General features: G+C 48.6%; 1 protein-coding gene across 9 annotated transcripts; it reads right to left on the bottom strand.

The window, feature by feature from the left end:
* Window positions 1–16: 16 nt before the first annotated feature.
* arhgap44a (Rho GTPase activating protein 44a) lies at window positions 17–19683 on the bottom strand. 9 transcript variants are annotated; one of them, XM_029157846.3, is made up of 23 exons: window positions 19340–19683; window positions 12742–12781; window positions 12433–12552; window positions 12235–12311; window positions 12023–12134; window positions 11863–11939; window positions 11631–11745; window positions 11453–11521; window positions 11261–11342; window positions 10888–11015; window positions 10333–10444; window positions 9919–10000; window positions 9700–9780; window positions 9459–9572; window positions 9270–9361; window positions 8875–9058; window positions 8088–8105; window positions 7800–7988; window positions 6252–6764; window positions 5126–5289; window positions 4645–5040; window positions 4085–4136; window positions 2954–3093 (listed from the first exon to the last, which is right to left on the bottom strand). In XM_029157846.3, the coding sequence occupies exons 1-22, from the start codon at window positions 19390–19392 to the stop codon at window positions 4129–4131; spliced, it is 2826 nt and encodes a 941-aa protein (XP_029013679.1). In that variant the 5' UTR covers window positions 19393–19683; the 3' UTR covers window positions 2954–3093; window positions 4085–4128. The 9 variants fall into 9 exon arrangements, with proteins under 9 accessions (XP_029013676.1, XP_029013680.1, XP_029013677.1 ...); XM_041071862.2 differs by having other exon boundaries at window positions 4966–5040; XM_055510712.1 differs by having other exon boundaries at window positions 4966–5040; window positions 5144–5289.
* Window positions 19684–25358: the final 5675 nt, after the last annotated feature.

Here is a 25358-nt window from a genome sequence, read left to right as displayed (position 1 = left end):
CACATGAACCCAGTGATATTCTTAAAAATGTAGATTTTAATATATATATATATATTTATTCATTTCTGACATTCTGATAAGGATTGCAGGTAGGCTTCACAGTACACACTGTGTTCCACTTGATATGCTAAGCAGAAGAGGAAAGGGGTGGGCAGGATGGGCTTGACAAGCGCTGGGGTTCTGTTTGTACACTAGTCGTGAAAGCAGAAGGAGGCAGTACATCCACAGGCAACATCCACTCCTCTATTGTATTGCTCGTAAACCCACAAAGGACCATTTAGCATGATCCACATTCTCTAGAGTCCATCAGTGTTTTTATTCATCGCCCCTCTGGCAATCCCTAAAAAGACAGTGATTGACACAAAACATGGATTATCAAAAGACTATCTAAGCGCATGCATGAAAGTTTTTCAAGTTTTCCTCCCCCCCTCTCCCCCATTTAAAAATCTCCCCCTGAAATGTAAACGAATGAAGCTGAACTTTAAACCAACACACTTGCTGGTGAGGTGAGTTAAAGTAGGATCAATAGGCCTACAGGAGTTAAATCGCTTAATAATCACACTATGTGAATGTACCATTTGGTGCGAAACGTGGCTCCTAAGAATAAGAAAGTCTTGAAAATGTGTTTAGTGAGTGAAATGAAACATGATTAATCGTGAGGATGTGTGTGCTTTAGGGGAGGTTACAGACGTTTTTTAAATTTTTTTCAGCAGCATAATAATCACACCTATTATGAATATGAATGCATGCTTCTATGTGGCTGTAAGTTCCATTTATGATGCACAAAAGCATTACAGTAATACTGCCCTGCACTGGTAATAATACAAGCCGACCGGCCCTAACTAACCTTCATCCATATGCAAACTCGCATTCGCCCTGTCAGGCAGCCTACTGTTGGAAATCTGAGTGAGTCACATTCAGAGATACCCCCCACCTCATCATAGAAATGTATGAATCCAGCACAGAAAAAAAAAACTGTAGTACACACCAATAATGTGTAGCTCCAAAATAACAACCAGCGTGAGGGCACTTGTCATATAATCACCACAACTATCGACATAATTATCAACGTCACCAAGGTCTTCATAAACAGAGTCCATTGAGAACACACACCGAGGCATACCATAGATCACTTTGAGAGAAGGTCATCTAGAATTCATTGTATCAGAAGGAAACTCACTTCAAAAAAGTCAAAATAAAAGAAATTGCTTAGCAGTTAAGTCAATGGCTTTTTGTGGGGTTGGGGAGAGTGATTTTTGACCACTTTTTGTTCTGAGCTGGATCAGTAAACACTGTAATTGCACTTTCGTTGACAAAATTATTGTCCTAAGACATGTATAAAATGAATAAAGTGACACTGCAGCATCTGTTGATGCATCTGTAATATGTTTGTGACTGGAGCCAGATGACAGATGTGTCCGATTTGGTTACGAAACCAAATAAGAATAGGAATTTTATATCGAATTCAGTCAAACAATATACCGTTTTAATTATTCTTATTATAAATGAACTAAATTATCCACGCAGGCTCAAAGTAGTCCAATTATTTACACAAGAGTCTATTAAATAGCTAATTAAAAAGGAAATAGAAACAGGGCATTTGTGTGCTCTAGTACGTCAAAGCTCAGGAGGCAGATTTAGAAAAATTTGATTCAAACATTTAATTTATGCAGAAGTAATAATCTGCATTTCTGCTGCAGCATTATTGTTACCTGGTGTTAAAGTGAAACATTATCAATCTACAGTAAACCTGTTCACTGTGTGCAGGGACAAAAATAACATCGAATTTTGAATCATTACAGTTTCTACACATGATAAATATTAGCACATATATTATTATTATATGTTCAAGATATGCATTTTACATATACTTTTCCTCTTGTATTTATATATACATCAATTCATGTACAGTTTTTGTATTTACACTCGGGGTCAAAGGTCACGGAACCTGAAGCTCTTGAAACTAAGTTAAGAGAGAGAATCATATGAACTGAAGGCAGTGTAGTCATCCAAGCGCGACCATTAACACTCAGGCGCTATTAATTAAGCCCCTAAGAACAAGAATGAATGCACGCACGCATGCACGCACACACACAAACACACACTCTACCATTCCACTGTTCTTGGTCTGAAGCAAGTCGATCATATTGGCTTGTCATGCAAACGCATCATGGGTGCTGTCCTTATAACTGAATCACAGATGCAAATTGGAAGGCCGTCATTTACAATAACATTCTTCTCATACTGTGCTGGTATAAAGTGAGCTAAAGTGTGTTTACCTGTATAGAGGTAAATATCAGCTAAAGACCTACAGATGTTAGATGTGGCTGAGGAGAAAGAAAAGTCTGACTGGGTTAAATGTTTCATCTTGGATGCGAAACCTCCATTTCCTAATGTGCACAAAGCTCTAATACCCTGTGAGCGATACAACCTGACCCCTATGTCACTCTGTCTGTGTTTCAACCTGAGGATGGGCTTTGCTCCTGACCAAACCAGGTTCTGAGATTCCTTAACTTAAAGTTATTCAGTCCTTAAGTGGTGCACATCATATTGCAATTTGATTGCATGTAATAATAAGGCGAAACGAAACAGAAGAATGCACGGAAATACAGACCACTGCATCAAATAACAAAATGCATAAAGCAAAGAATGAAATGAATACTCATCTATATCCCAGTCTTCCTCCTAAAGGCAACTGTTCCTCCACTATGGCATTTTGGTGTTTTTTTATTCTGTAGTCACATTTATGTTCTAGCGAGCAACTGTAAGAGATGAATTTCTTTGCAGCCTGTAGCCGATGCGAGGGAAGGTGAGAGTTCTGGTTTCAGGTGGGGCACCGATGAGGCCAATTGGTGTTTCCATTAGGCCTTGGTGGCGCAAGGTAGGAGCATTTCCAGCCACAGATGGCTGGTAGGATGTGATGCCTCAGAGTCATAGGTCATAGAGTGGTGCTCTGGGGCTCCTCTTCAGGCACAGCGTCCCCCTCTGGAGTGTCTGTCACTGGCAGGGACCTCCTGCAGGGGGCACCGCTGAACTCATCGATGAGGCTGTCCAGATTGACATTGATGGAGGGGATTTCATAACTGAAGATATCTAATGTGAGCATGGTGGGAGAGGGGAGTAGATGATGAGCAGAATGATGGGGATGAGGATGAGCAAGAGAGGAAGGGGGGCATATGATGATGATAATGAGGTGTAAAAATGAAAGAGAGCAGAAATAATATTAATTTTCTGAGTCTGAACTCGTGGTACGTGGAATATAATTTCTGCCCTGATTGAAAAATCAGTAGATTACATGTGCTTCACATTCTACACAGGAAGTGCATTGCTAGAGGCACCTGGAACAATGTGGTATCAACTAGCACGGTGTGTCCTAGGGTTTGTGTCTTTTGAGACAACGGCAGAGATTTCGTCAAATCATTGCAATCACACGTCAAGATTATTATACAGTGACACATTACTGGACAACAATGGCCAGATAAACCAACACAGAGGCAACAGGATGTGTGTGGAACTCTGGAATGGCACTAAATGGCACTAAGACACCGAGAACTGGATATTTGGACTGAATATAGATAAAGACTGAGGTGCTGTGTTTAGTTAAAGCACCAGGTCCAAGCAGAGACCGATGACTAGTCCTGTGTAGGAATGAGATGGAGCGTGGCCGTGTAGTAAGAGGGGAGCATTGGTTATAAAAAAGCAATGGACCTGCCAGAGAAGGATTGGGGGTTACCTGTGGCCCCCCGATACCAGCGGCAGGGGCGTTAGAGGGGGATGTCTGCTGGCACAGGGCCGGGAATGGGGACAAGGAAGAGGAGGGGGCTTTAAGATGGACCTTTTTAAGCGACGGAGTCTGCAATGTGAGTGCAGTGTGGTGCACTCTGGGAAGTCCGTAAGCCATGCGCTGTGGGTTCGAACGGCCATGCCAATTGTCCAGTGGTCAGGGCGTTGGCAGATGTGCGTATGTTTGAGGCAGGCTGCAGGAGACCCCAGAGGCAGCCACAGCACGAGGCCAGGCAGTGAGATGGAGCGCATGGGGCGGGGGGCGGGGAGGGGGAGGGGGGGGGGGGGCGGTCTGGCTTACCCTAAAAGTCCCCCTCACACTTAGCCCACACTGAATCCCTGGCTTCACACAGCTGCAAGGTACACAATAGTAGCAGGGGGAACAAGAGAATGATAAATATAGCAAAGTGACAGAATGATATTGACAGAACACCTCATCATCAGAACATCATACTGGGTCTGGGTAACACAGATAAACAGAGAGCACGTGATGAGTCTAATGGCAACTCCGGTACAAGCAGGACCAGCTATGCTTCTCTGATGTTTCTACACATTACCCAGAAACATCATCACATAACCAAAGCAATGAGTACATAGGTTAGTATTTTCTCACTACAATAGCACAGAAATGCTCATTTTTACACGTGTCATTCAGAGGCATCTGTGTCTAAAAGGCAACTTTTATTCATTCAGACATTCGCTGGGGATCAGTCAATGAAAGGGGGAGTATCTACAAGTCCTACACTCGTCCACCGTCTCCATTGGACAAAGCGACTGCGAGTCTGAGAGAGGGCCGCTGCAGCCCCACCTGTGGTGGTGGTGGTGGTGGCGGGGGTGTTGTTGACAAGGGCTCATGTTTACCTGTAGACATGCTCTCCCCGGGAGACAGTCCATCCAGGAGCCCCTGCTCCAGGGGTTGGGGAACTGGGACTGGGCCAGTGGGCCCCAGTGGGGCTGTGGGCGGCTGAGGAGGGGGCAGGCTGGGTCTCTGCCTGGGCTTAGGGGCGGGCCGAGACTTGGTGAGCGTTCCGGTCAGGGAGGGTGGGGATGAAATGGAGTGAGGCGCCCCCAATGGGGTCTGCCCAGGGGAGGATGGGGGCACTTGACCTGGAGGGCAGGCCAGTCCATAAGGGGAGGGGGTGCTAGGAGGTGTAGGGGACAGGCTGACCGGTGACGGCTGACCTGTGGACTGGTCGGACATCCCGCCAGACTGGCTGTAAGGGACCTTGGGAGGCACTGGGGCCAACTTCTTGGAACCTGTAACCATGCAACACACAGTCATTAGTAACTCCCGTTCACCAAATACAAAGTCTTCAATGGAAGTAATTCAATCAATGCTCACAGGGATGCAGTCGCTGACCTTTGCGCAAGGTGTGTGGACTGTGCTCTGTGGAGTGCGGGGACTGGCTGCTGCTCTGGGGGCTGCTGCTGGGGGGGACGGTCGGACCGGCCACCTGGATGCCTTTGTGTCCAATGACAGGGGAGAGCTCTTTACTCTTCAGTGAACTGAAAACAGAAGCAGACATTAGTGTGCAAATAGCATCAGATGCAGCTTTTTAAGAGCACGTGTGGAATCTGAGCTGTCAGTGAGCTTCGTGTAAAGCCGCAGTGCCACCACCACCACCACCACCACCACCATTAGCATCATACAGCATTTTCAAGTACACCATCACCCACGTCCTGCAGTCAGTGATGTCAAGGCTTCTGCCTGAGGCGTCACCGCTTGTTCTTGAGGTCGGTAAAGTGAAACTACTGTACATCAAACATTACTGACCACCTGATCAACTAACCAAAAAGGAACAGGGAGCCTCTCTAGGCCTTTTAACAAAATACTGACGACCAGACAGATGTCGCCTGAAAGTCCCAAATGATTGTTAACCAAATGACCACCAATAAGCTGCAGATAAGACTCTGACATTTACATCCAACAATTACTGTCCATATACATTTAATAGATAATTAGTAGTAAGTAGGATGGTCATAAACATCTTCATGTCACTTTAAGACCAAAAAAAGGCATCACATAAATTAGTCATTTGGGATTTTGTAAAGAAGGACGTTGAAAGGACCAAGACAAGAATGATTCCCACTGTCCTGACAGATGCGTCTGCTGTATGACGCCGTTCAGAGTCATCAGAATCTTTCCCTGTGCTGGTTAGTAAAAATGCTGCAAACTGTAGAATAAATACATTCATATGCTATTTGATATGCATCACTGTCCATGTATTTATCATCTGCTCAAAACCAGCATCAAACCGAGCACTACATAAGCCCGTAACATCCTTAGTTGCTAGGCAACCCCCACGAGAGGCATCCCTGGACAACCTGAATGTTACACAATGCATGTATGTAATTTGAAGGGGGAGAAAAAAAAGCAAACAGAAGTTATGAGCCAGCGAGCTAGAGGACAGGAGAGACACAGCCACTCTGTGATGCATCCAAAGTGGCCATGGTTGTGTTGTATTTACCTAGTCAGCCTGGGGGGTCCTCTCTCTCGGGCACATGGACAGGCAGCCCACGGCGGGGGAGGGGGCGCAGATGAAGGGAGGCTAGGGGGGTTGCCAAGGGACTGGTCATGGCGGGTTAGTACCAGGGGAGTTCTGATGTAGAGTGGTGAAGCATTAGTGTCTGGCGGGGGGGCATGCGACATGTCACCAGGTGGACTGTGCTTGGGGAAGTGCAGACAGCTGGGTTTGGGGTTCGAATTGATGTCAAGCGACGAGGAGGAGGAGGAAGAGGAGGAGGAAGGGGGCGGAGCGGGGGGAGTGAAGCCAGACCAGCGCAGTGGGGGCGGGGGTGAGGCAGGGGGCTGGGACTCTGGACCTGGTGCCACGGGGCGGGCGCAGGGCGGGGGCTTGGGGTAGAAGTGATGGGGGAGAGAGTGGCACAGGGAGGTGGGGTAAGGGGGGGGCGGGCGGTCCTCCCCTGGGGGTGGGTGGGCATGGGAGGTGTCCGGCCGATTTGGCGACACGTTGTCTGAGCTGTAGATATTAAGAGAATAGACAGCACAAAAGAAACAGCTCTGGTGATTGAACAGGGAGACGACTTTGCTTTGATGATCAGGGTTCGTAGCGTATTAGCGAGCCCGTAGGCAAAAACAGAAGAAAAAGAGTGGAAAAAAAGCATTTAAGGGCGGGTGGTGGGCACCAAGCTTAGCACACAGTCAGCTTAGTGCAAATACAAAGACAAGCACAAAGAATAGCAACAAAAAAAACAGCTGTTTTGCCAAAGGAAATGAACGGTGTGTGATCCCTCTGTGATCACCTTGTGTCTGCACACTGCGTGGACCATCTCTGGAGCCGGCGAGAAGCATTATACTGTAAAGCTGCACTGATGCTGCATATGGAGACCCCGTCTGCCTAAATGCAATGCGACTCCGGGCCCTCCGGGCGGCCCAGGGCAGTGTGGAACAGACACAAACCCCTTTCAATCGGCTGAAGGGGCCACAGAAGAGAGGGGGGGGGGGTAGAGCCAACCAAGCCAGAAGCCATATTATCTCATCTGCCACGCGAGGCAGAGCCAGCGACCATGAGGGTGATTATTCATGTGTTTGTCTATGATAATCACGCCGAGAAATGGTGAAATCAGTGTCAACAGAAAAGAAGTCACAACCAAAAGCTGAGAAAGCCAAGCCACAGCTATGAGAGACTGGAGGTGGTAGCATGCTTGCAAGGACTTGTACATTGAAGCTTAGTGTCATGTACAGAAACAAAACTGCCAAACAGTATTTGGAACCCTGTGAAATTATCCCCTAGAAAAATGGATCCACAATAAAATTCACCCCACAAAGTACAGGGAGAAGTGAATGTAGAGGGTGAGAAACTAATAAGACCATAATGTGAAATGAAGGTGCAGACAGAGACTAGAACAAACATGGAGCTACTGCAAACCAATGAACATTTCAACACAACGAGGACCCCGGTCCCAGAGCTGAGGGTGTTGGCGACGACAGTTAAAATGAACAGAACAGGATGCACGAGGAGGAGGAGGAGGACGGCGTTTCCGCGGCGACTTACCCAAAGCGGTCTCCGGGCGGCGGCGTCACAGACGGCGAGGTGACCAGCTCCCCGGGCTGCTCTGGGATCAGCGCGTCGCCGGGCGAGCCGGGGCCCTGCAGGCCGGGGGGCGTGGACGAGGTCTTCCGCGCCAGCGTCGACGAGCCCTTGCGAGAAACCCAGGAAGTATCCATGACCCGGACGCCCATACTGCAGGCAAACAAACAGAGGGTGTGATAATAAGGTACCGCAATATGAGTGTGGGGTGGGGGTGAGGAGAGACACGGGAAACGGGGCGTGGTACGGTACCTTTGTATTTTCCTAATGCTGCGTTAGTAGGGGAGAAAAGAGGCAAAAGGAACATGAGGTCAGATTTGATATTGACTTCAACCACTCACTCAGCATGAACAGTAAGACGAGTTCACATCCAGCTCGCACTGAGCATCAATTAAAGACTTTTACTAATTAAATCACTTCCTAAGCTGCTAATTACTCCAAATACGTAGATGATACTGTATATTACATATATAACACTGATCATTGCTGATTATGGGGCGCATAGGTTTAGATCAGTGGATCCGCGGCTTTACAGCCCTAATTTTAATGAGGTATTTCGGTGAAGGCGTTGGTGCTAATTCTGCAGTGATTTTCCACCAGCTGGATGAATGACTCAGGCCAGGTGACGCGCTCGCCAGACTGCGAAGGAGGAGATGAGTGTGGGAGGATGGGACGATAGCACCAGAGGAAATATTTCCTGAGAATAAAAAGGATAACCAGCAGCCGTTGCCATGGAGACAACGCCACTCAAGGCAATTCAGTGTCACGTACTCATATTAGACACGTTTTCAGCTCCTCTCCTGATGATTACCGATAATAAGACACTTGGTTCCTCTGATCTATTGTCAGGTGAAATGTGCGATCACCTCTGTGGACTCACTAGACTGAAATCTTTGAATTACTGGACGTATAAGGACCTGAGGCACGCACAGGCATCAAATGTGAGCAAGGATTCAGTATCGCATGCCAGCGAGGAGGTGTGGGTGGGAGGAGAGCGGAGAAGACAGAGAAAGTGAGAAGTGGGCACTTGGAATCATACCCGTCCTTCTTGTAGAACTCCAGCATCATGTTGTCCGTGGCAACGCTCAGTGGGCGTCGGCTCTGGTCGTGCTGCTGCCTGCGTTCCGATTGGTCCATGTCGGGCGAGGGCATGGAGCTGTAGTTGGAATTGTGGTTGGTGTGAACTGGGCTCCCGTAGCTGCCTGTCAAGTTGAACTCAATATCTGAGGGAGGCGTAGTCACAGCATTAGTAAACTGGGTGCACGGTTTAATTTATTATCATATATTCATATAGGGCTGAGCAGAGGAATTGAAAATCAGATTACCTGTGTGACCTCATGCTTTTACTTAATATGCAAATGAAGCCCAAATGTGGGTCATGATCTGATTCTTTGTCCAGCCTGACTACAAAATGACATATTATGCGACGCTCACCTCCAGGGAAGAACCAGTCAGCGTGCTGGATAATGGGCTCAATTATACCAACAATCTGCAGGGACACCGTGGTCATCATCTCCGTCATGTTGCTGTGAAAGGAGGGCGAGGCGCCACCGTGATGGGTTCGGATGAATATGTGCGAAGGGACGTTCACCAGGTATCAAGGGCGTAGGTGGGAATACTTACGGTTCTGTGTGTGTCCAGAGCAGATTGGGGCCGAGGACGATGGCCATGTTGCCTGGAGTCATCTTGTTTGCGTCCTGATACTCGCTCAACTTGGCTAAGAATTTGACAAGGTATCTGAGAAGTCAGAAGAGGACCGAATCTTGAGACTGACTCACAATCGTCAGCAGGGGAGCATCTATTGTACCAGCAGTTGTCAGCAGGCGGTGACAGCTGTACGCTGCACCGAGGAAAAGCAACTGACCTGAAATTGTTCAAGTTGTCCGTGGGGAGTTTCTCACACACTGCCATTAACGCTTGTAGCCGCTTGTCCATGTCCTGAATGCTGAGGAGAAATCATTACGGATCACATTTGCTCCACTTTCTAATAAATGTCACCATCTTTCATCTGGGCACTCAAGGGCCTCTGTAAAATGACTTTGTGTTGTTGTGTGTTTTCCCTATTGTGGGACCAGCAACTCACTTGGAGGCCTGAATCCACTCCTCGTAGAGTTCAGTGGTCATCAGCGGCTCCGGGAGTTCGCGGAGGTACGACTTGAGAGCGCCTGCGGGGCGACAATAACGGGGTGAGCAAAACCTAGCGGTGCCGTTTGAGAGGAGGGGGCTGGGTGGACCGGGGCGAGGCCCTGCCCCACATTTCCAGTCCCCCGAAGCGCCCTGGCGGGAGGCGCCGGTGCCAGATTCAGCCGGCTCAGCACACATTTCGCGAGAGCGCGTGAAATAGACAGCGGCATCGGAACGGCAGTGAGGGCGGCGCTGGTGAGCACGAACCGCTACACGTGCCAAGAATAACTGAGCCACAGCGACATGGCGTAGGGGTGTCGCCATGGGAACGGGCTCAGAGCAAGGCGTTCGCGCGGGCGTCGGCGGGGTTCACCTGCGATGGCGTGTGGGTCCGAGGAGTACTCCTGCACGTCCAGAACACCACAGTCCAGGGAGGCTTTGAGCTTCTTGAGCTTGGATGCAGACGGGGCGACTCTGAAGAGGCCCTGCAGCCCAGACACAGGAAGCAGAATGACCTGGGTTCAGTGTCTGCTCTACCACATTATTAGTCTGCTGTGTAAAATGAAGCAGCTCAATGGGAGGAACAGCTCCACAAGTAGTTTCATCATGCTAGTAAACAAGCCAAAGTCTGGGAAAGAAAAAAGTGGAGGCTCATGCTAAGGGAGATGGCTACTGCCAAGCATTTCACAATGGCAACAACAGCTGAGCGTTGCATCAGTGCAAAGCACAAGGAGAGCAGTCCTGTTAAAATCAAACCTAGACGAGGCCGAAAGATTCAAAAACTTTTGAAAGAACATCTGAAGCAATTGCAATTAGACAAATACTTTTGGTTCAGGTCCATTTCATTGCAGCTGATGAGAATTTGTGTGTGTGTGTGTGTGTGTGTGTGTGTGTGTGTGTGTGTGTGTGTGTGTGTGTGGCCCCTCACCTCTTCTTGCATGCCGCACTCTAACAACATGGTGACACAGGCCTCGATGGGGAAGGCGATCTCTCTCCCGCTAATATTCAGGTGTTCCTCCAGAGATTTGCCAAATGACGGCTTCTCCACCCACGCCTCTGCAAAAAAGAGGAAGCAACAGAGACATTTTGATGAAGCAAACCTAAACACAGACAGAGGCACCTTCATGTCAAGATCCATTAATTACGTTCATCATTATGTGAGAGCAGGTTTGCTATTGTTATGATTCGAAGCATCTGTGTGTGTGTGTGTGTGTGTGTGTGTGTGTGTGTGTGTGTGTGTGTGTGTGCGTGTGTGCGGATACATTTGTGCACTTGAGGCAATATTAGCATTAGTGACTCACCTTGCTGAGCTTTAATTTGGGGCAGAACACTGTGCAGAATCTCTAATGATTTCCTGTGATATTCTGCCTGCGTTTCGATCAGCTACACAGAAAAACAACAAGAAGAAAGCAGACAAAGGGTTATTTGCCAGTAAGTGAAAACCGCCACATTTTCCCACTAGAGCCACAACTTTAATAAAACAATATACTTACTGTCTGAAAGTAATTTGCATAGTCTATTTCTTTGGCCACAAAATTGTACATGTCTGCGGATAATTGATCCTAAAAGACAAAGCAGAGAATGACTGTCTTTTATGGAACCACCGCACAAACGTTCCATAATAATCTCACGCAGTACAACACATCCACGTGGCTGCTGCTCATGACTCACCCGACAAATCTCCATGCGGTTGGCTGCTTCCTCCATCTCCTCTCTCAGGGACTCTGATTTGGCACCTGGCTGCAGATTGCTCGGGTGACTAGATGACTTGGATGACTGCTGAAATCTGTGGGGGATTTAAAAGAAAGTGGCCACTGGATACGTCAGGAGTTATGTACAGAAATGCAAAACAGGAGCTTTTATTTTGAAAGTGACAGTGACAGGGTTTCGTCTGTCTCTTCACCTTGTTCGAGCGGAGTCCATGTCCAAGACTAGTTTCGCTAAGTGCTTCCTCTGTTTCTGGATGTTGGGAATGTCGACCTGTAAAATAAATTTATTTATTTATCTATTTTCTATTTACATTTAAATAAAAAAATAGTGGCCCTTTTTAAGTGATGTCTCACCTCAGCAAGCACATAGAGAGGTTCCACCACATCTCTCTCTATCTGGAACTCAAACTGGATGAGCTCTTGGGCCAACTTCTCCTCTGTCTCCCCACACAGCATAAGCATCTTCCTGTTTGCACACAGCCAAACGCGATTAATGCATATGACTGTAATAAAGGCAGATAAGAATTCAATAATTAAACAAAACTGTGTCTATATATTAGACGTACCCTAGGAGAGAGTCATCTCCCAGCACTGTAGCCCCCTCCAACATACATTGTGCCAGGATCGTGAGTGGTAGTTTTTTCTGTCAGTAGAGGTAAATAATAATATTACTGCATCTAGATCTATAGATCATCACAAACATGTAATAAAATCAATGTGCATCAGATGTCAGTCTCAGAGCGCGATGGATGCAGAAAACTCACAGAAGGCGACTTGACGGATCGCTTCTCCATGTCGGTCCCCTGCTGACCCTGCAGGCAGGCAGTCAGCTTCTTGTGTGTGCTGTGTGTCACCTGCTTAACCAGATCCAAGCGCTTCTCCACCTAGATGAACACACACACATACATACACACACATCAACAACCGCTCTTTTAGGTCTTTTAAAGCGGCAGCAACCGCCAGAATCAAACACACACACACACACACACACACACACACACACACACACACACACACACACACACACACACACACACACACACACACACACACACACACACACCACAGCTCACCTGCAGAAGATCTTCACTCAGCACTTCTGTCTTTTCAGCCCTGTAAAGACGAAGGTGTGTGAACTGTTAATGTTAATTATCTAACAAATCATTAAAAAAAAACAAGCATGAATGAAATATCAGGACGGCAGCGACCATCGGCCGCTGGTTCAAACACACCAGGTCCCACTGAGGAGCATCCTATGCTGCTGTGAGCCCAGCAGACTCTGGCCAGAGGATGATGCGGTGCTGCACTGCAGCTGTCGCAACCAAAACTACTCATCCGGAGTCAAGATAGAGCCACAAAGCGAGAAAAGAGCCAACCACAGAGTATTATGAATGCACGGCGTCAGCTCTGTCCAGGCAGCTCATATTTTAAGAGCTTAGTCTTTTTTCAGTGGCCACATTTCAATATGTCATTTTTATAATTCAGGAGAAAAAAATGAAATGTTTTCATTAATTACTGTTGCTCTCATTTAACACTCCAATGGCAGCTTCAATGCATGTTGCATATATGTACAGTTCATCAGTAGCTCAGGGCAAACAGGCTGAGCTCAGCCTCAGACCCACAGACCCCCTCTAACCACCCAGTGGTGCACGCAGTCCCACGGCGCTTCCCCTTCCTGCCGGCTCAACCCCTTCCTGCAATTGTGCCCTAACCTCGCCAAAATAATAGCTTTCTGTGTGATTTACTTAAAAACTAAATCCGAGTGTATTATCTCTCCGCTGACCCTGGATTGGAAAAGGCCTCGCTTACTTCTGTGCTGGATTATCCATCAGTCAAATAAACAGCATATGGGCTCTATGTTTTAAATGAAACATGTCAGGAATGGCAGGGGTTTCGCACTGAAATGCCGATTATTACGGTGCGCATTTGAGGCGCTGCTGCCAACAGGAAGCAGAGCTTTAACGATGTCAGTTATTATACTTCCAAGCCGCGGTGCCAAGACATAAGCATGGAGCCCTGGGAACTGGGTCAAATCATGGACCAATAGATCTAATCACAGTCAGCCTCCGCTCGACCCAGCGAGCCAGTGCAGGAAGCGTGTGTGAGTGCAGCCTGAGAGAGAGAGCGAGCGAGAGAGAGAGAGAGAGAGAGAGAGAGAGAGAGAGGAATAGATTTCTGGACTGATTTCTTAGTGTGGTGTGTCGCAGATTGTTGATTACATGACAAAGGGGGACCAAAAATAACCCAAGCTGCACAGTGAAGTTTGGCACTCGGCTCTGTCGGTCCAACACTCCGACAGCCGATGAATATCTCCCCAGGTCCACGTTCTGAACAAGGCGCTGAACGTGAGCCGGCCGCTCCATCGCCTGGCTTCTTGTGTGGGTCTGGGTGTGTGTCTGTGTCGCGGGCTTCACTGGAGCACCAGGTCAAGGCTGGACTCTTCTGTACGTCCCCGGTGCAGAGTATGTTTATGTGGGCGTGTTGTTCTCTGTGTGAGAACCTACAGTAGAAGCCAAAAAGACTTGGCTCCATGATGTTTGGCTCCATTTAATGTGCGAATGTACACGCAGGCATCAGCTTTGACTGGATGCACATCAGGACTGAGACGTCCAACGGGTCTGATCGGATCGGATCATCACTGTTTTTTAGCCGGTCTGCTCTCAGACAGTGGCGTTTCCTCTAATATCATACACGATCCTCGTGTGAGGTCAAAATGCTGTTGCTGTGGCTGGAAGATGGAGGTCACCGGAGTCGCTGGGACGTGTGAAACCAGAAGCGCAGGCTGGAGGAGAGCGCTGCCGCTCGGCAAAGAGCGCGTCCTGGGAGGGAAGTAAACACGCGGGACAGTTGGCAGCCATGTGGGCGTTGTGCTCGCGCAGAGGGAAGGAGACTTTGCCACGTTGATGCGAACCATCTGCCACTTCGCAGGCATTCCTTTACCTGGAGCCGCGGATGACTCAGTACAAACACACACTCAAACATTTGCAAACACACATCTATAAATACGTGGATTAATTAACGAGAGGCGGGAGGCGTCGTCCGTCGAAATGACAAGATGTTGCAGGTTTCATTGCGAGTGTCCTCCCGTGGATCTAAGATGATGGAGCTACTGCAATAGACAAATACCTAGCTGCACATTCCACACACATGTCGTACACTTCACTTATTCCCATCCTTTGTGAACACTGGACACGCTCACGCTCAGCCCTGCAGCACGAAACATGGTTTCGAGTCAGAATGTCTCATACTTAAAATAAATATATTGCCCCAGCAGACAGACAACTGCCTGCTCCAAAGCTCTCCATCCACCGGCCCATCGGAGTGCTGATGCCTGGAAGAGCTGAGCTGGATGCTAAGCTAGTGGCTAGTGGAGCGGAAGAGCGGCCCTGGGCCTCAGCAGGGCTCCACACAGCCCGGAGAGCTGGCATCCGGTCCACAGTCAGCCTCACGCACACGAACAGCATCGCCGATGCTGGAGGTGCTCTCTCAATGTTGTTGCATTCATTTATTTATTTTTTAAAATCCAAAACTCCCCGTGGTGATAACACATCCAGCCCCGCTCTCCGCGGTCACGCTGGCGCACCGACGGGCTGCGAGGTTACTAAAACAGAGAAAGCCACTCACTGTAGTTGTCCGGCAAAGTAGGTCACGGTTCTGTTAGGTATGCAAGAATAACTGTGAGCGCAGTGCACACACGCACACACGCATACAGAGCGCCCACAGTGCTCAGCTGTGTTGCACTGGAAACGAAAGCAGCGCGTTATCTCTAATAACCTTACTCATGGCGAACGTCTCCACGAGGGGTGATCCGCCCGGCGAGCTGCCTGTGAGTGTACACTCAGCATCTGCCCGACCACACACACACACACACACACACACACACACACACACACACACACACACACACACACACACACACACACACACACACACACACACACACACACACACACACTTCATTTTCCTGAATGGGAGGAACTACGACATCTGCTTAATTTGCTTTATTCCGATGCTCGTCTTTTATGAACACTCACAAATGAACCCCATAGAATATTTGACATAGTTTGGTGTGTTTCCTCGTCCTATTTGCACCTTTTTTTGCTGCATTTCAAGCAGACCCTGGGGCCGCTTCCTGTTGGGAGATGAAATCACCAGCGACAGACTGGGTCAACACGATATATCCTGGCTTTATACAGAAAAGAGCTACAGAACTTTGCTGCTTCTGTGCCATGTGTTGTCGTCTTTGTGTACACGTCGAGGTACACGGCAAGAAAGAAACAGCGCTTCTGTCTGATATTACATCATCTTGCTTTTGATGGCCAAAATGGCCCCTCCACAAAGGCTCTTTATTAGTAACGCTGCCCTGTAGTGTTCTGCCTCTGAGAGGCATTGATGGGGTCATAGGAGTGTTATCAACGTGGACCGATACTAGCACTGAACGGCACCATGCAATCAAACCAGTAGCTTTGCTTCAAATCAATGTACGCCATTCAGTACCCAGCACTTCAATGAAAGGACCTTGGCCCATTATATACTGTAGTACAGTACAATATATAGAGTTTGCTTTCCAGGCAGAATGTCACAATGTGATCAGCCAGAAACTGAAAAACCCAGAATAACCCTGCGTTGAACCCCCGAGTGACGCCTCGGTTCTGAGACCTCCGTAGTTTAGCGCGCATCTGCCGAGCCAGCAAATAAAGGCGAGCTGAGGAGCAGCGGAGGAGGCGCTGCGCCGGGCAAGCAACAGGGGCTACCTGTCAGGCGCCATATGCTCCGCCAGCGTCCTGCGGACATGCTCGCCGAGCGGTGCACATGTTCCGATGCTGCACTTAGTGTCAAAACAGGGACGCTATTATTGTAACGGCCATTTGCCGACAGGGGTTGAGGCATCATTTTTACCCTTCCTGCCCATTTGTCTGCATCCTAGCAAGAAGCGGTGCAAGTGAATCCACATTAGCACAAAGCTCCCCGCTCAACACTGTTTGTCTGTGTTTGGTACTTTGAAAGTTAAAGCATTGCAATAAATGAGTTGGTCTACAAACGGCTGCCATTTTCTGATAATTGTCCTGTGGAACGAGGTCCACCCCAAAGGCCCCAGGAGACGAAAAGCTATTATCATTACTGTGCTATTGGTGCACACGTGTCAATGATGCAGAGAGTAAGGATGTGCAGGGGTAACAGGCAATTTACCTGGAGGTACAGCATAATAGAAAACAGTATAAATTGGAGCAAGCCACCTTGGTTTTTCATTTCTCTGCTGTGCTAAAGGCGTGGTGTGCTCTTACAGTCGTGTATCATCAGGCTGTCCTAGACCTAGATAGGGCGGAGAGTTGGGAATAGAGAAATAGGTCAAGAGAAATGAAGGGTGGGAGCTGGCTGTGCTCTTATCCTGGCTTCCTCTGAGTGTGAGGGCATCAGCGTTACAGAGCCTTTACAGGGCGAATGCAAACTCACCGGCCTCGGCCTCGAACTTTAGTCATGCAAGCGGGAGGCTTTGATTAAGTAAGAACTAATAAAGCTGTGCCCGCTTGCAGTGGCTCCTGTTGGACTCTTCTTAAGAGTATGCACGGCTGCACATCCTCCAGTGTGAAGCCCCCCCCCCCAGAGGTGATTGGTCAAACAGTGATCACATGACACGCAAAAGGCAGCAGCAGCAGCGGCGGCGGCGGCTGCACCCTTGGAGCGCCAGTGGGATGCTGACACAGCAAACGTGGGTCCCAGCCCCCACCAAGAGGAGACGTTCCTCTCCACAAGGCGCACGAAGAGGCTCAACGCTGTCAGCGTGGAAAGAGTCGGCGTCCCAATATAAAACATGCAAGAAGCTGGAGCCTGCAGTGAGCACAGCTCACTCCTACTTCTGCCAATGCATCCATCCACCCACTCCAACACAGAGTCCAACAAAGCCTCTGCTTCTTTGCATAGAAGGCAGTGAGGTGTGGCCAGAGGTAGAGAACCTGCAGCTTCATGGGAAGTCAAACCAACAGAACCAATGATGGGAGGAGCTGAATAGAAGAGAGCTCATAATCCACTAAACATGAAGAACCAGTCATGTGTTTGAACCCACAGCCATCCCCGACCCAGTCAGCCGCCCCTGTGGACGGGATCTGTTCGTTGGCCAATGAAGTCGTGATGCCAAGCAGCTCAAGTGTGAAGCGACGGTCCTGCAGCGCGATGGGGACGCTTGCTGTGCGGCTGCTCGTGAACCAAGGCGCCTCGGAAATCTGCGTGCGCGTTTGTCTGACTGCGCCCACTGAGCTCGCACTAACTCGGCGAGTCGTGTGTGCAATGCATCATTTATGGGCACGCAGACGCACACCTACGTGTGGCGGCCAGCGACGCTGCAGCCAGTGTGATGGTAGAAGGTGCCGTGATGAGGGGAGCTGGAGTCTGGTCCAGATGGTAAGGATGCTTCTCCATCACTCCCATTATGACATAACCAAAGGCACAAAGTCACTGGAGGACCAGACCCGACCCATAGAACAAGCCCGTGGCACCAGTAGGCACCATTACTGGGGCCTGGCCAGTGCAGGGCTGGTTTTCATCTCAGATGGGGAGTAAGTCCACATGAAAGGCAAAAAAAAAACGACCCCACCTTCTGTGCTCTTTCAAAAGCCTGCCGCTCACATTCACATCCACGTTCACACCCACACCCGCTCACATGAGTCATTCAGAGACGATGAGACCAGGACCGGCGCTGGCAATAAGCAAGCTGAACCGAGGGCCGATCACCCAAACACGAGCCCCCACCCCCCACTTCATCCCCACACCTCCTGCTCCTAATCCCCCGGCGCTGAGCGGAGAACACCTTCTTGGCCCCGGCGCCGCTTGACAAGCTGTTCTGCATCAGTGCGAGGTGAACTAACAGGGTGGGGAAGGATAAAACCCACAGGACCTGTGCGAAAGGTCGCAAATCAGCTGAAGGGGGGGTTCAGAGGCTGAGCGATAGAGGGGAAGACTCCGGGGCGGGGAACGGAAAACCCTTCCATCAAATGCGTCCACATAAAATGGATCTGCTTTTTAATGACCCAATGGAGGTCTTCGCTTCCCCTCGCCTTTAATATTAAAGCACGTACTTTGGGGAAGTGCCAGCGCTGGAACACGACCTTCAGCAGTTGTTGTGGACGTGATGAGCCACGGCCAGGAGGTGCTTCCCTCCTCACAGCTGACATTACTGCGTAATGAAAACATTGCGCTTTTTTTCCCCATTCTCCCTCGCGTCGCAGCCCTCGCCCGCCGCATCCGTCTGCATCACGCGCGCCTACCGACAGGTTTGGTGACAGGACGCAAATGTAATCACGGCGCCGTTTACGCAGTGGCATTCTTCCACTCCCTGCGCGAAAAAGGGGGAGAAGGTCTCTGCATGACGCTCCGTGATACTGCGATGGTTCTATATTTAAAGTGTTTCCGTGGTCAGTTTGTGCTTGGCCAATGCGCCTACACGCTGCCTATGCGGTAGCCTCTTCCAGTGGACATTACGCATAGGAGCAATACGCTGCTTTCAGCAGAGATTTTTCCTATGAATTATTCTCATTGTTTCTGACATGCAACCTAATATCATATGACATAAATTATGCTTGCATGGAAATGATTCTCATCATTTTGGGGCCATGAAGGGGTGTCTTCCCCTTGGCTTGGCCCGGCGAGAATAACGCACGGCGGCGTTGCGCTTACCTTCCCACCGTTTGGTTGGCGAGCTGTCGCATCCGATTGAACTGCTTCTTCATCTTGTATTTTTTCTTTTGCGTTAACACCTACAGGGGGGAAGATTCCGCATTATTTCTCTCAGTGTGACGCTCCGTGCTCCACAGCGGCGCAACGCAAAAGCCAGTCTGCCATGTTTCCCTTCCCTCATCGCAGTGATGTGCCAACGCCGGAAAGTTATTCCACGATTACATATTTTCCAATGATGATTTTGTTTTGCTACACCTACATTCGCCCCATCGCCTGCGCGGGGATGCTGGACCAATTCACCGCGGGCACTCAGGCGGAGAGCCACGGCAGCGACAAAGTAGCGGCTGCGCAGCAGTGCAGTGTGGGAAATGTAGTAAAACAAGGCTGGTCTTGAATAATGAATCCAAATTTGACCGGACTCTATTAATTAAGTGTCATTTATTAAATTATGTTTATATTGTGTTATATGTCTAGTGAGTGTTTGCAACTATATTTATATGAACATATTCCAAATTATTTTAAGTAGTTATAAAATAATGAACCAATTATTTTGGAGAACAGAAATGTGTTATTTGGGGGGTGTTAAACTAATTTATGTTTAAAATGATTTTTTTTTTGTGTTTATATTCATGTTTAATTTTAAACCAAATGCAAGAATGTGACAACAGACGTCCACTCAACCCACTGCTGTTGAGTCTCCCAATCTAATACCTCCATCTAGTGTCTTTCTATGTGCAGGTGCAACCAGAGATGTGCGTGATCAAATACTCAATTCATTTAACTCATTCATTTAATTCTGTGTGTTCAAATATAATCGTTGCTTTTATTAATAGTACAGTAGATTAGACTGTCGCATTTGACACCACTGAATATTTATTAGCAGGTTCACAATAATTTGTTGAACGTTGAACTGATGGTACTGGAAGGTGTGACTTGTCTGACCGGTGCTTCTGTCCAGGAGGGAGCAGTCTTGTCTTATAAACCACTTTGGATGCACGGCCTTGAGGCTCCGCTGTGATCAGCTTCAGAAGTGTGACCACACAGCTCATTCAGACCAGTTACTGTGATGTTGCATGAGCCCGGCCCACCTTGCACTATTTGCTTAGTTCCTTCAGGGGTTTAGAATCTACTCATAGGTGCAGCGCAGGCACGTTGATGCTGGTCACACTGCTGTAAAGTTGAGAGTGACACAAGCTTTTTCGGACTTTGGTAAACACATCAGGCTCTTGTCTTTGCTGTGACCTAGCTGCACCCCCCCAGTCCAGGGTGATGCCCCCTGACTCGGGGTCATAGTGTCCTAATAGGTTAACAGGTGGGCCCCTGCACGCCTGCCGTGGAGCTCTGACGCCTCGGGGAGTAAATGATACAGAGAGATGGCTGTTCTCTGCCCTCATTAATCTACCAAGTGGTAAATTGAGAGGAGAGGGAGGTCCTTCAGCCTTGATCTCAGCCTTTTGACCTTGTCAGATCATTTGTTTTCATCAGCCCTCCGCCCCGGCTTCACAGAGAAGGGAGCATTTCTGAAAGCATCATCTGGGCTCTGAACAAAACTCCGAGCGTCTCTGGACGCTTCTAAATCAGCGCCGGCCGTTCTTCACATCTGCCGGCCCGTCGCTCTCTCACTGATCCCTGCACGGCGAACGGTATGCCCGCATGTGGAGAAACAGGAAACGCGAAGCCGAAAGGCAAACTACGAGACCTGCGTGGCGCATTTCAGCGGACAGTTATCCTCACAGAGCTCCTGGCTTTTTAATAGAACGCAGATCATGAGAGCGCAACATAAAAAAAACCCTGCAACAATCCTTCATCTGGTCTCCTCCTGCTGCTGTCAGTGAGTGGGATGACTGAGTGGCTCTTCCTCCCGCTCTAATGTTCTTCTGCTGGGCGACTGGGGACTAATTGGCCCAATGAAGCCTCCACCAGGTCAGAACCTCTCCGCCTGATGACCTATTTGTGCTACTGACATGTGGGCTGTGCTCCGACGGTGACCCCGGTCAGACGGACGCCCCGCGATGCCTCCACCGCGTTGCGCTGTGTTATTCGCTCCCGCAGAGCAACACTTACGAGTCCCATGCACGCTGTCATTAGATGGGCTAGGTCTCGCCCCAAACAACACGTTCGTGCTTCAAGTGTTAGCTTTGCTCAAAACAAACAAAGGCAGGGCATTAGGAGGAATCTAATGGCACGCTATGAGCTCAGGTTAAAAGCCGCCGGGTCAACAGAGGGGAGATAGATGGGATAATACGTTATGCTTGTGTTTTACCTGCTGACACGTGGCGTCATATTACCTGGATCTATCAATCTGGGCGTGTGAGCAAACCTTTGGTGTCGCAGCGAAGTGAAGTGTGATGCATTTATTCGAGTCCATAGAAGCAAATGTTTGCTCTGGCTGCGATTCCCAAAATAAACACAGAGTCGCTAAATTCGCAACAGCATTATGCAGTAGTCGTGTTTATCACTGGTTAAATTAAATCACAGGAAACTGTCATGGAGGCGTGTTTTCGCTGCGATTGTCTCAAACGCTAGGTGTGGGGAGACGGAGCCGGGTCTGGGTCTTAACTCCAGCCTCTCGGCGCTGCCGGGCCGGTTCCGGCCTTTGTTGTGCATCTTTAAAGGGGTTGTCTGAGGCCCTAATGGCACCGGCGAGCCCGGCGCTGGGACCGTATTACAGGCCTAAACCATGAGGCGTTGTTTCAACACGCATCAGGTGACAGAAGATGACGGTGATCACGAGCACCTTCCACACGCTAAGTGCAGGCCTGCTGGTGAAGGCGCCCGGAGCGGAGAGACACAAGCCGAGCGACAAACCCTGGTGGGGGTCCAACGTGTCGCGTGTGCAGAAACCAGCAAACAGGCAGCGTTCAAATATGTATTTCATGTAAGTGTGGGCGGTGCTTTCAGGGGATCTGCTGCATAAAGGCGTCGCATCACCTTGATCAAGGTTACGTGACAGCCAGCTAGCGGGTGGAGGTTTAACCTTTAAATGCTTGCATGCATCCTCGCTTTCCTCCTTATTATGGGCTTCATGACCTAAATGTCAGCTATAATGGCTCAATATAACATAAAGGATCTTCATTATTTTCTTTTAGCAGCCTTTTAGAAGCTGATAAACACAGGAGGCGTTTACAGGAGTGACAGGTATTAGCCTGCGGCAAAGCCGCTGACGCACTGATTCTTGTAATAACACCGGAGGCATGCGGTTCCTTTGAGCAGCGGCTCGGTGCCGTACGCTGGGGTGTGGCGAGCCCCAGCTGCACCGTATTGTGTGCTGCCGGTGCATGCACACACATGCAAATTCACACGCGATAAACACGGGGTTTTGCTCCTGAGACTCAAAAGCAGGTTCTTGGTGAATGGGGCTGAATTGGGCTTTAGTTAAAGGTTTGGCGCCGCGGCCAAAACAAGGACGGCCGATCTCGTCTGTGGCGATTCTGCCTTTTTTGCTGCTCTGCATTCTCCTGTTGAATCTCAGAATCGCAGCGTCCGGGAGGAGCCTGGGAATCCTGGTGCTGATTCATGTTATATGTATGAAATGCAAATGTCAAACGTTTGCAAATATGAAGCGAGCGCACGGCTCCTCTGTCTCAGCGAATCCAGCGGCAATGTCCCATGATCCCGTTCCTGCGTGAAGGCGTTGAGAGCCGCTCCACGTCAGACACCGAGGCAGGTGGAGACGGAACATCTGTTGCAGGCAAACATGTCCCAGTAGATCATTCACACACCCACACCCACACACAAGTGACCTCCTCCCTCGCCCGGCGGCCATCTTTAATAGATTCACGGGCACGAGACTCCGGACGATTGCTCGTGGGCCGAGGCAAAAGGAAAATATACACGATGTGCAGGAAAGGGAATGCTCCACTGAACCGAACGCACTGGACCTTCTCCAGAATCACAGAGAGAAACACTGGCAAAAGACTCGGTCACAACCTTAGGACATAAAATTTATTTAGATAATACGTATGAAATATAGATCAACTGCACAGCCCTTGAGCGCAGAGGCGTGTTTATCCAGAGCTAATGAGTGTGGTTGGCCTTTCAGGAAGGCTCCATAGTCATCAATGCAATGTTTACGTTGGCTCCATACAACTTGTTTATACTTTATGAATGTGGGATTAAAATGAGAGTTTTTGTGGCTACGAAACAGACTTCAAGTCCAATCGTACTCACAGTCAGAGGGGTAACAATCAGCGCCAGTTCCCACTGATATTTGTGTCGAGGAATGTCGGAACACCACCGTCAGTGTAGGAGCGCTGCCGACGGAGTGACCTTACTTCCCTCAACCCGGAGCTGAACTCCATTAAGGACTGCCTGTAGTCTGTAATTTAACCGAGAGCCTCTTATCATGTTTGTCTTGTCTCTTCCTCGGGGGGAGGATGGGAGGAGGGGGGGGGGCGACTGCATCGCCTGCAGAGCAGCTTCGCTTGGTTTCTGTTGCTGCCGCTCTACGACAAGGTGTGACAAGTGCGTGGCTGATTAAAAATGAAAGAGAGTGAAAAATGACTTTCCCTAATGAGCCTAGTTAGTGTAACAAGCAGCGTGTGCGTTTTAGCTCTTTCTGAATTCCCTGAGTGGGTTCGTTTCAATCTGACTTGTAATTACGTGTTTACCGAGCTTTAAACGTTTTGAGTTTTGCAACGCTGAAGCTCCATTAATCATTTACCGCTCGCAGGGAATTTTTCTGCTCCTCAAATCACTTTATTATTCCAACAAACTCACATATTAGCGAATATTTAAAAGTGCTTGGCTTTTGTACGAATTCATGGTTTCGTTTTTTAACCGTTTTGTTGATATAAAACAGCGTCTTTTACTACAACTCGCTCTCAGATCTCGGCTGCACAGGTTGTGGGTCATGTGTGCGTTTCCCTCTGCTTTGCACTGACCTTGTCATATTGTGCTCGTGGCGCTAGACGAGGCCTGGGGCGCCGGGACCACCCAGCCTTGTCGTCTCAGGCTGGATCCAAGTGAAGTCCGAGAGACGTCAAGCACCTTGACGAAGGCTGCGAGGCGAGCGATCAGAACCGAGGGCAAAGGGCAAAACCTGCTGGCTTCAAAATTAATTCACAACATCTACAGACACCTCAGAATCTAAATCAGTTTAAAACTTTTCCCTGTTTCCATCTTAATTCTCCCGATTCACTAGCTTGACTCGCGACATGATTGTGCTGTACTGTCAAAAGGCCATGTCGTTAATTCCTGGACTTATATTATTATTATATTTTCCCTCTTTTCCCAAAAGGCCACAGCACTGCAGGCCTCTTTGTTGAAAGCACCTGTTCCTGGGGTTTGCATCCAGGTTACACCCCCTGAGGGACCCAGAGCCCCCAAGCTTCAAACTTGAGGGTGTCTGGTTGCCTTGGTCGCCACTGACTGGACTGTAACCTTTTGAAAATCACCAGTCAACATGTGTTCCTCAGTCTGTTCATAGAAACAAAAGATAACAATAGTTTTATCAAACTGTTCATAAATATGCTGCAAACCTCAAGGATCTGAGCATCTGGTAGTGGTTGTTGAGTTGAGACTATTCTTTAAAATCAGTGGCACCTTGTGTGAGACTGTCAGAGTGAAAAATTAAAAATCAAAATAATAATAATATAATAATAAAATACTTATGACATACGTCACAGTGTGCCCAGAAAAATGAAGAACTTTTCACAAAACAGATGTCATTACATAAATGACCTGCGGCATGATTTTTCAAAAGCGGAAGTAGTATATACAGTAAACACAGTTAAAATAGAGCTGAAAATGAGGTGACGAAGCTGCATCACACGCGTTACTGCGCACGTGTTAAAAAAACAGCAACTTGTGAACCATCTGGATTTGGTGAAAAATACATCCAGATACACAACTTTCAGAAAAACAAAACAAAAATTCCCCCCGAACAGAACAATGAACTTAAACCAAGTTAGCACAAATGCTAACTTGTCAGCATGAAATGAAGTGAGGAGTCACAGAGTCCGAATCTGAGTCCACGTGATGACGTGCCCTTGGGCACAGCACCTACTTTGTGTATTTG

This window comes from Betta splendens, chromosome 8 (genome assembly GCF_900634795.4).
Source record: "Betta splendens chromosome 8, fBetSpl5.4, whole genome shotgun sequence".
Classification (NCBI taxonomy): Eukaryota; Metazoa; Chordata; class Actinopteri; order Anabantiformes; family Osphronemidae; genus Betta; species Betta splendens.
This window is presented reverse-complemented; position numbering and strand designations above follow the sequence as displayed.

Coding starts and splice junctions, on each gene's coding strand:
- arhgap44a (XM_029157843.3), bottom strand. CDS start 19,392: ATGAAGAAGCAGTTCAATCGGATGCGACAGCTCGCCAACCAAACGGTG. Junction 12,782..19,339: donor GCCAACCAAACGGTGGGAAG/GTAAGCGCAACG, acceptor TCGTCTTTACAG/GGCTGAAAAGACAGAAGTGC. Junction 12,553..12,741: donor TGAGTGAAGATCTTCTGCAG/GTGAGCTGTGGT, acceptor GTGTTCATCTAG/GTGGAGAAGCGCTTGGATCT.